The sequence below is a fragment of the Pinus tabuliformis genome, chromosome 1_2, assembly GCF_031772625.1.
Source record: "Pinus tabuliformis cultivar Carrire ecotype Pingquan chromosome 1_2, CPIR1, whole genome shotgun sequence".
Classification (NCBI taxonomy): Eukaryota; Viridiplantae; Streptophyta; class Pinopsida; order Pinales; family Pinaceae; genus Pinus; species Pinus tabuliformis.
In genome coordinates this window covers 843613025-843624354 of record NC_142298.1, presented here as the reverse complement: position 1 = coordinate 843624354, position 11330 = coordinate 843613025, and the positions used below count along the sequence as shown (strand labels likewise).

The following is an 11330-nucleotide window of genomic DNA, read 5'->3' as shown; positions in this document are numbered from 1 at the left end:
TATTGTAATGATACTGAAATCAAAGAATTTGTAGTATGCTAGAAGAAACATAACAATATCTCAATGCACATGACCTTAATTCTTATGTATCAAATAATTCAAAGATATATGCACATCAACTTCGTCGAAAAGAAGAGAAAATTGAAAATGCACCTCAAATTCAACTACAAAGAAGAGCAAATTCAAAATTTTATCATCAGAGAGAACCAAAAATAATTCATTTTGGATAGATTGATTATTTTTTCGTGAGACAATATTGTTGAAGGATTCAAAGGACTCATCACCTCATATCTTGAATATTATCAAGTAGATGAAGCTACAAGAAGATGATCCATAATTATGGAAGATATTTTCTTCCCATGCTTTGAGGAAAAATCACTTTAAATGGGAAAGGCCTGTAACATACTTAAGGTTATATATTATAGCTAGGGCTATAATATAATGATTATTATGTATAATAATCATTGTAATAATAATGATAAACCATTATTATGTAATTCTTATTGTATAATATTAGTGATACATTGTTCTCTTTATGAAAGATACATCCTAGCACCCACCATGTGTATTTATACACATTTATGTACTTAATTAATTATAACTTGAATACAAATGTTCTTAAAATAATTGTTATTTAATATGGATTACATTGTGTATTAATTGGTTTCTGTTGAAGTATGTTACTAGGTTCACTTTAATGCAATTGAAACCACCTAGTCATTAACCTATCCCACCTCCATGACCATACCTAGATATCCATCTAGAAGCAACAGATAACAAAATATATATCACACAAGGTTTTTTCCTCCATGGGGATTATGTTCTTCAAATCAACATTTACTTTGACATCACCCAACTTATCCTTCCACTCAATGCCTTCTAGTAAGGGGATGCATCGCATCTCCCATGCCTTGCAATTAGCTCTAAATAAACATGTGATTTTTGTTCAATATCCACCTCCATGGTTGTCATATTTTCCCCCTCCAAGTGATCATATGTAGCATTCCTAGTCAAATAGCCCCCTTTGTCATGAATATAAACCCAATAAACTCTCTCACTTTTCACACTAGATTTTTCCACTCATCTTTTCCATATGCTAACCTAGGGCCTTAATTCAAATATTTGTTTCTTAAAGGTATCTTTGTGGCATTTCATTAGTTGCCTTCCAATTCCCTCAAGTGTGAATTATGAACAAATCTCTAGCTCCATCCATCCTTGTTGTAGAACATGTTGTGGATCTTGTGAGCTACTTTAATGCACTCTTTTACAAATTCAACAACTTTTGGCCAAAGCTAGTATATCTACACAAATGGACTACTTGGAAAGGTATAAAAATAAATTATGAATCCTTCTTTCATCCATGTGAAAAGTGATTCTAAATAGTTGAATTTGACCTAGTAAAATTCATATATCTAGTCCTCAACTCAAAACCTTTTTTTGGAAAAAAAATGAATTATATAGATGAAGTTGTGGACCCTAACTTTCAATCCATTGGTAGAGTATTTGTGTCTCACTCCAATTTAAGTATCCATCCCCAACCTTTGTTTGTAATTTTTTGGGTTTCACTTCTTGTAAGGCATTGGAAATGCCCTATGCAAGAACAATTTTAGGAGTGTAGAAACAGAAAAGAAGCATATATAAGCATGTATGCACACATTTGTGTGCACATGAAGTTTAGCAAAGGCTTCTTGATGGAGATCAAGCTAGTAGCAAAATACTATAGTTCAACATAATCTCTTGATTATGATTAGGTTTCTTTTTAATGCAAAGCTTGATCAAAACATGGCACATGCAACTCATTATGTCAAGAGTCCAAAAGTAGGCCACTCAAGAAAATATTTAAGGATGCACACAATGTGGGACAAGGCAATGGAGGAACACAACATAATTAGTAAAAACACATTATAGGTTCCACTACCAAATCCATCTTGGAAAATAATAGCATGGCTGTAATGCATCAAGAAGGAGAAGCAACCATGAATCCAATGCAATTGACCTTGTCCTATCTACTAACTACTCAATGACGCAATGACTCCATTGTCCCCATTACAAATACCATGCTCAAAAGTAGTGAAAAAATACTCCATATAAAGGCTCTCTATCAAAAACTTGTCTACTCACCCAAGAGTATATATTCCTCCCCTACAACCACCTAAACTCACCACTCTCGTAGTGTCCAAACTATTCCATTTCTCCTCAGAAAAGGGTTGAAGAGGAAATCAAACACAATGTATTGCATGAAAGAGAAATGGATTCTTGGTGTTGCATAACTTTGTCTTCAAACAAAATGTATTGCATGAACTAGTCACTCAACTCCTATATCAACAAGAGAAATGGATTCTTTGTGTTGCATAGCTTTTTCTAACCACCAACCTTGACTTTGATAACTTTATGAGACTTAAATATAAAACTCTCATTAACATCAATGTCATGGATGAATGATTCCAACTAATTAACATCAATATCATAGATGAATGATTCCAACTAATTAAATTAACATTTAAAACTCTATTGGACATAATTCTATAAATATAAATTTAATCAATTAAATGTTGTAAAAATTATTTGTGTTTTAATAAATAAATTATATTTATTATTTTCATGGTTTAAAATTATATTTATTATTTTATACTATTAACTTCCTTATCCTAAATTTTTTATTAAATATGAAACTAAAAATAGCATAAAACTCTTTACATAAAAATAATAATTAAAATTTTGAAAATATATATTAAAAAAAACAACATTTTCTTTAAAAAATAAATAACTTTTACTTGATTTTATTATGATGATTAATTTCTATTTTGAAAAGTTACTGTTAAAAAATTAAAAATTTAATAATTTACTTTATCACTTTTTATCCTTAGGATAAAAAGATAATAATGTATCTTTCATGATTTTCTTTTATCATTAATTTTGTATCCTTACAACTTGGATGAAGAGATAATAATGCATCTTTGAAATGGTGTCACCAAAAAAATAATAATTTCATGATTTTATCATGATTAACTTGCACCTTGACATGATAAAATTATAATAATGATAATTTAAAATCTTATGGAACACTGAAAAACGAAATACTCATGAAGATTGTGCAGGAAAGGTGCAATCAAATCAGGGGGCACGTGAAGAGTGATGATACATCTTCAACAACTTAGGTGAATGGAATATTATAATCTTATCATTATTTTTCAGACAACCTAAAATTGGGAATATTATTATTTTTCAAACCTAAAATAATTTTAGGTAGCATACCATTCTTATCCATAGTGGAGGCATTGTCTAATCTGCATTCACATGGATATACAAATTATACACAGGAAAAAAATGTTGGCCTTACATTAAGAAAACACTGAAGCATAGTAGCTTTTTACATTAATTCCAAACCAAAGGACAAGACATCTCTTTTACTTAAAGCAACATCAAACCTTACATTTTACAACAACCAACGCCAAGCTCCCCTTCAACATCAGACATTTCACTTTACATCAGGCGAAGCCAAGCTCCTATTCAACAACTTCAAACTTTACATTTTGCAACATGCTACCCCAAGCTCTCATCAGAATCGCCATGGAGCCATACAATGGCTTGAGTTTTGTTGCTTCTGATCATTCCTGTGAAAGTGGAGTCATAACCATTTGCGCTCCGAACTGGGGCTGAAGAAACACAACAGGGATGGGCGCATGTGTATACGTAGGAGAGAGGGAGAAGGAGAAACGCTGCAATATCATGGCAAGTATCAACTTGGACTGGAGCAGTGCGAAATTCTGTCCAACACAAATCCTGGGCCCCATCCCAAATGGCATGAAGGCCATGGGATGCTTGGCAGCCTTGGATACTCCATCGCAGAACCTTTCAGGGTCAAATTCTTTGGCATTATCTCCCCACAGAGACGGGTCATGATGGAGGGCAATGATTGGAAACAAGAGTTGGGTGCCCGCAGGGACTGAGAAGTTTCCAAGCTTCATGTCTTGCTCTGCCTGCCTGATCAACGCCACTACTGGTGGATAAAGCCTAAGGGACTCGTTCAGAATCATGGTCATCTGCTCAACAATAACATAAAAGCCAATAAACACAAGATACCCATGAATTTATTAACAACTTGCAATCTCCATGAATCTTACTAAAGAATTAAAGAAGTCAGGTGAGATGCCTATAAATAGATCTGGCTTTAAAACACACTCCACTCTTTTTGGCATGGTTAAACTTTTGTTTCACACATACACCCACAAAATAGAAACTTCCCATGGAGATAAGGCATTGAGATTTGCACCTAAATTTTGTTACCCATCACAGGCTTTAATAGGTCCAGACTCAAAGAAATGTATGCCAGTGGTTGAGATTTCAGAGAAAAACACGAAGACTGAGAAATAAAAACAAACAAGCCAAGGTTGATTGGTATGTTGATGCCCTTACTATCTTGAGTTGATTCAGGTTTTCTGGTTTGGGAGCTTGGCGTCTACATATGCTGAGAATTTCTTTGCGTGCTCGGTCCTGCCATTGGGGGTGCATTGCAAGTAGTATCATGGCCCATGCCAAGAGGCATAATGTTGTATCATGGCCTGCAAAGAAGAATGTCTTGCATTCCTCCACAATTTCTTCAATGCTCATCATGCCCTTCTGCAGCACCACTCCTTGCTGCTGCTGATCTCTGCTGCTGGATGTCATCACACTGATGAGGTCACCACCATAACTGCTGGATTTGCCCAAGCTCCAAGTTTGCTTCTTGCTTTGAATCAGCTGCCTCAGGGACCCCCGGATTTCTCTGTCTAGTTTTCTCATGTATCGATTCTTTTTGGTAGGCAGAAACCTGAAAGCAGTACCATCCACAGTATATTCAGCCGAAAAAGCAAGCAAATAAAAGATTTCTCCCTAAAAGTTGTATGACTACAAAATAAAAGAGGCCTTGTCAATGAACTTGACTGAGCTTTAGATGAAAATGCATCTAATAATTTCGGCAATGATGTATCATGTAAGGACTCCAAGAAAATCCCAAACGTTTTCGGTGTCTTCATGTCAAAGAGTTGTACTAGAGAAATGATTGGAGAATCCTACTTTGATATTGGTTGTACAGGAGATCTTTCATAATCTCTCATAGAAGTCTTCACCAAATGATAAGAATGATTGAGGTGGAGAACCCATGGTGGGATGGCAAGCATTATGCATCCACCTACATAAGATTTACTGCAGCTAGGGGCAATCTATGCATAGTTAGATTTTTACATAAGTTGCATATTTGCATTAGGGATTTAACAGTGTATATACTACCCTTAGCTACAGTAAATGCTCTGCAGCATGGTGTTAGTTGATATCCACCGTAGGATAAGAAGCAATAGAAAAGCTATTTTTGGTAACGCAATCCCAGAGATCATAGCTCTTCAAAGTCAGAATTTCAGTAATCAAGGAACTGTATATTTGTCTAAGTCCTGAGGATTTGGTCCTCTCTGATACCATCTATTAAGATTCAGAATTTTTGTCTGTCACTAGGTTTTGGGCCTCAATACATTCATATTCTTAAAAATTAGAAAAATAAAAGAAGTGGGGAAAATTTTGCATATGATGTTTGCCCGGAATCGAACCCAACTCACCTGGAATAGAGCTTTCTAAATGTCTCTTTATCTGAGCTGTCACAGTGAGTAAACTGTTACAGCTGTAGTTTCCCATCTTTAATGCGGACAGATTTGAAGAGGAAAGTTAACCGTTCAATCTGTAGGTACCTATCCTTTATGCTGACAGTTTTTAATAGGACAAGATGTTGCATGACAGGGAGGTTGTGAAGAGTCATGTGTTTAATTTGTGACTGTCTTTTTGGAGAGGAAAGTTAACCGTTCAATCTGCAGGTGCCTATCTTTAATGATGACAGGTCCTAATAGGACATATTATTGTATGACAGTGAAGTCATGGGTTTAAGTCGTGCTTATCTTTCCTTCAGACAGAATCTACATGTGTTTTCTTTCGCGGAGGACCTGCAGTCCCACACATTTAATATGTAGAGTATTTAATGCACCAAAGCAGTGAGCTGGTGACAGTCGAGTTGTTTTTTGTTTGGTCCTTGGGCTGGTGTGACATTTCAATGTCAAATTATTTATTTAGACCCTCAGCCAGTTCAACATATTTTCCCAGCAATAAAGGAAAAGAAAAATACTCTATGTAATACTAATACCAGCTCTAACCAAATTATATGTTTCGTTTTCTCTTTCACAATTATAAGAGCTCATTGAAACCCAAAAGCCTTGCTTGCCTGCTTATCAGAGCACGCAACAAACTCCTGGGAACCTCAGTTATTAACATTGTCTGCTCAGCTTGCAAGGCGAAGACACGTTTTCCTTCAGAATAGCTGCTTCCAAACACAGTGTGTGCCAATATATCTTCTGTTAGATTCTGGAACTCTTTGCAGACCTCTATCTCATTCTCACCCGATTCAATTCTCTCATTCCATTTGTCCAGCATAGCTGATGTGCTTCCAATAAACATTGGAACCATGCCCTGTGATGTCCATCCCACTTCATAATTATCAGTGCAACAAAAAAACACATATATCAAAAAACAATCTGTCAAGATTTAGATGCTGACAGGATGCTATAGATTTTATCAATGTGAAATCACTTCAATGATCACTTGTACAGAAAAACAAAAAAAAAAAATATGAAATTTTGTCACTTCAGGTAAAGTTCTCAATCATGTAGTACTGTTTAGCTCTCATCATTTAACAATGAAAATAGGAGCACTGTTTAGTTTTCATCTTTTGACAATGAAAATAGGAAAAAGAAAAATTAGAGATCCCGATGAATGTGTGTACTCTTCTGCAAGAAAGGAGAAGTGGAAAATGCATTGGGTACAGAATCACTCAATACAGCATCAAGATTCAAATAGTACATGCAAAGGCGCTTAATAAAACATGGAAATTAAAATAGTGTATCCAGCTGGTTAAGTTTGCCAATTATATTAACTACTTGTTAAAACTACAAAACAAAATATGACCAAGTAGAGACAACCCTGGAAACCAAGAATTATAAGGCACAAGACTGCTGGATATGAACTGCTGAAAAAACGAGTTAAAGAAAGCAAATTGAAAAGGGAGTACTGATTCAGAAAGCTCAGTCTATAACTAGAAGTTAAAAGCATGCAGTTAGTACAAGCTTTAAACTATTCAAAGCCTGCAGCAGCAAACCTTCAAATGCTCAACATGGAATGCTGGATTAATGATTCTTCTGTGCTGAGCCCACATCTCTCCTTCCAGACTAAGAAGGCCTTCTCCATTCAGTTGTTTCATCTGAACGCTTTTTTTGTAGAGACCAGATTTGTTGCACAAGACTTCCCATATCAGGTCGGGGTCTGTAATGTTCAGCCTAGCAGTCGAGCCGAACCAGTGGATAAATGTGTTACCTGATCACAAAATAAGATTATGCATTATAAGAAAATGTAGACTTTTACAGCTATTCATATTCATATGGTTAGAGAATATTCATATGGTTAGAGACAGAAAACTCTGAGTTTTTGCTTTCTTGTCCCTGATGAGTGTCCACCGAAACATTGGAAAAGCAAAAACTCAATACACAGTTTTCTTCAGAAAGACTCTAACAAGATTATGCATTACCCAGACAGTATCAAATATTGCTTGGAAAGATGAGAAGAGACTGAAGCATAATGAGAATCACCATAGGTCTCAGTCCAACGGCTATAAAACGAAAGAGCCCGGGGAATAATATCATGTGATAACTCCATTGGCCTGGAAATTGCCTGTTCTCTCATCTTAAGCATATCAAGCATGTTACCATATAAAAGCCTGCAAGGAGGGCCACTGATCCCTTGAGATTCAAAATGTTTCTGGATCTGCAGAGGCTTCCACCAAAGGATCTTGGCAACTTTCACCAGAAAAAACAACAATCCACAGCAAGCCAAGACACAAGCAGACATTGTTATATCCATCATGCTGAATTGACCTATTCAAATACCGTAACGAGCTTTATGGCAGGATATTCTTATCTCGGAATAACTTAACTTCTACCCACTATATAACAAAGTAACTTCACCAATCTTGAATATTACATACTGAGACCAACAAATAGGACGCCTTGACAGAAAACACGGCCTTCTCTGCCATGAATTGCTCAGAGCAAGAAAAGCCTCGTTAATCTAGTCTCCCAGACAGGGCTCTAAATTTAGAGCACTGGCTCCCCTCCATGCCGTGCCATGACAACACAGCTCGTTCTTCTTTCTTCTTCTACTTCTTCGCGTGAGTGACTCGATAATTGCATCCTCGGTGACTGCAACTGTCTAACCACAGATGAATATTATTAATGGATCTCCAGAAAACACATTCCTATGTATGGGGAAAATTCAAAGCCCGGGGTGGAGAAATCAAGAAATGAGGTTATTATATAGTGCATGACAGAGGGCTTTTGATTGATCCGGTCGAGCCATGGGAGGCAGAATGGAAACACTCGTGCCTATGTATGGGTACATGCAAATCATAGAGCTGTTTCCAAGATATCTCCTACTCGAGAGCCCTTGACCGCAAATGGTGGCTTCAAATACTCCCAATGTTTCTGTATTTTACAACAAGGGGTGAGTATTTTGCCCTACCCACTTTAGAATACCTAGCTACATCATATACATGTCAATGCCAATGGAGGAAGCAGGGTTGGAATACCTAGCTACATCATGCATGTCAATTCTAATGGAAGAAAATGCTAATGGATGAAGCAAGGTTGGAATTTCAAAACAGATTTATTTGAAAGCTTTTACAATTTTTCGACTATTTTTTCATAGTTGGAATTTCAAAACAGACTTATTTGACAATTTTTATAACTTTTCAACTAGCTTTAACAGTTTCAAGATCTAGACCTTCTCGACTCACCTTCACAGTTTAAAAAAAAATCTTAACAATTTTATAAATATTTAAACTTTATTTAACCAACAAATCACCCTAAACAAACAATTTAACCTAATCAAATTCCATCCTCTAACTATTTCAAAAAAATCTTAACAGTTTTACACATATTTAAACTATATTTAATAGAACAAATCCCCCGGTGACAAGCAATTTGCCTTAATCAAACCATGCCAAGGAATCACAACTCTCCTGTCACATCCAAAGTACTCGATCCTTTCAACAAATATTTGGTACTCGAGACCAAAGCATGCATGCTACTTCTGCCCTTGTATTCATCATAATCATCATCGTATCATCAGGCGTAATATCATCTATATCTGCTTCAAAGTGCTCGCTCGCATGCATTCCCCTACACTATTTTTTATTTGGATACAATCTTCCCCGGGCTGAACACTTATTCTTCTCAGGGCCGAACAGTTATTCTTATCCCTATAAAGGAAGCAGATTCTCTTGTCATGTCAATCCACACTTAGGGTTAAAATTTGAGATCCTATCTTTGCAAAAGTGAAGGTTACCAAGCATAGGGGATAGGGCCTCTTTTAGCAGAAGCGAAAAGATTGTGAAAGTTGTGTTTCTGGACACCTGCATGCACCTTCCTGTCCCAATCAATTTGCATTACACGAGAAGAGCATGTGGTATGGACCGGAAAAATGGATGCAAGCATGGAGATGAAATGATGGGCTACTTTAATTTCAGAACTGAAAATCATATCAAATTCATGAGAACAATATCCTCCTCTCACTAAAACCTGTTAGGCACGGGTTGTGTATCTCTCAATATGGTTTTGCACACAGCAAGTACATTGCTTTTGGCCGATAGTCTATGGAGGATTCTATCTCTACTGCAAATCCCATATGATTTCTTCATGGGAGTTTGGACCTTCAAATCATATACAAGGGTTCCCAGTGTGTTCAGTCGAAATATCTATCTTTTCAAGGTGAAGAGAAATTTCTGTCAGGAAGTTTTCTTTGGAATATCATAAAGTACTCACTGTAACACGACAAGACAACGAAATGCTCACTGATTCGAAAGTTACTTTCTACAAAACTCTCCACCAGAGTAACTATAGTATGTCCTATATGAAGATCAAACTTCTGTACACTGGCGCCATGCTCTTCCTTACATCTGTATAATTTCTTCAATTAATTCTTGTCCTATATGAACAGCAAGCTTCTGTACAATTGGAAGCCATGCCCTTCTTTACATTTATCCAGAATTTCCTCAACTAATTTTTTTTCAAAATTTTACATTATTTTATTAGGGAGACACTATTTTAAAGTTAAAGTGTATTTTATTATCACTATTTCAAAATGTTATCAGGGTATGTTATCAGGGTCTAATGGTTAATAGCAAGTGTTTTCTTCTTAGAGGTTAGATTATGTATGTTTTTAGTAGATTTAATAGTCAACTGGCTGCAAGGAGGTCAGTCCCTGTCCCATAAACAAGGGGGTCTCATACACCCAATTTGGTGTTTGGCTTGGCCGTAACCTTAAAATTGGATAATAATGATAATAATTTCCTAAACAAAATTTACCACTTAATTTTAATTAATAGAATTCAATTTTACAAATTGAAATTTACTATTTCATTTAAAAATCATATTTATTCACAACTTTTTAAATTAATTTATTATAAAAACCCATTATTTTAAAAATTATTATTCTCTTAAATTTTTATCAACAATTACTCCTTCCTTTTAAATTTTTACATTATTTTAGTAAGAAGATACATTTATTCAAGAATATTTTATTCTTACTTCATTATATGAATCTCATGAATCTATTCTAAAATCATTTTAGTTAATAAATTACAACTTTACAAATTGAAATTTACTATTTCATTTAGAAACTATGGTCTTCCTTACATTTCTCCACAATTTACTCTGTTGTTTTTTTTTAATTATTTTATTATGAAAATAAATATGTTAAAATGTACTTTATCATTACTACACTATATAAATCTCTTTAAGCACTAATAATTTCCTATTTTATTATTAAGACAATTTTTTAAAAAAGTAATTTATTATTATTATATTATATAAATCTTCTCAATTTTAGTTAAATATTAAGGATTCATTTAGAATTTTTACATTGTTTTATTCAAAAGACACATTTATTCAAAATTATTTTATTCTTACTACATTATATGAATATGGTCAATCTCTGCTCAAATTTATTACTTCATTTTAGTTAATATATTACAATTTTACACATTAAATTTTTTTATTTTATTTACAGACTAAGTTCTTTCTTAAGTTTATTCACACTTTCCTCATTTTTTATTATTCTTTATTATAAAAATATAAATGTTAAAAAATACTTTATCAATCACTACATTATATAAATCTTCTATATCTCTACTAAAATTTATGCTTTTCAATTTTACTTGTTATATTATAAAAATGTTATCAGTGTCCTTTAAATCTACCTAAAAC

At 34.5% G+C, this 11330-nt stretch overlaps 1 protein-coding gene across 1 annotated transcript; it reads right to left on the bottom strand.

The window, feature by feature from the left end:
• Nucleotides 1-3341: 3341 nt before the first annotated feature.
• Nucleotides 3342-8360, bottom strand: LOC149208580 (cytochrome P450 734A1-like). Its single transcript, XM_089396122.1, has 5 exons — nucleotides 7659-8360; nucleotides 7172-7386; nucleotides 6242-6486; nucleotides 4417-4810; nucleotides 3342-4043 (listed from the first exon to the last, which is right to left on the bottom strand). Exons 1-5 carry the CDS (start codon nucleotides 7930-7932, stop codon nucleotides 3609-3611), a joined length of 1563 nt encoding a protein of 520 aa, XP_089252248.1. The 5' UTR covers nucleotides 7933-8360; the 3' UTR covers nucleotides 3342-3608.
• Nucleotides 8361-11330: the final 2970 nt, after the last annotated feature.

Bases quoted from the DNA above. Each gene is read 5' to 3' on its own strand.
- LOC149208580 (XM_089396122.1), bottom strand. From the start codon at position 7,932: ATGATGGATATAACAATGTCTGCTTGTGTCTTGGCTTGCTGTGGATTG. The intron at 6,487-7,171 runs GTTTGCTGCTGC...TGGACATCACAG, and splicing joins TCCATGTTGAGCATTTGAAG to GGCATGGTTCCAATGTTTAT. The intron at 4,044-4,416 runs GTAAGGGCATCA...ATTGTTGAGCAG, and splicing joins ACCTGAATCAACTCAAGATA to ATGACCATGATTCTGAACGA.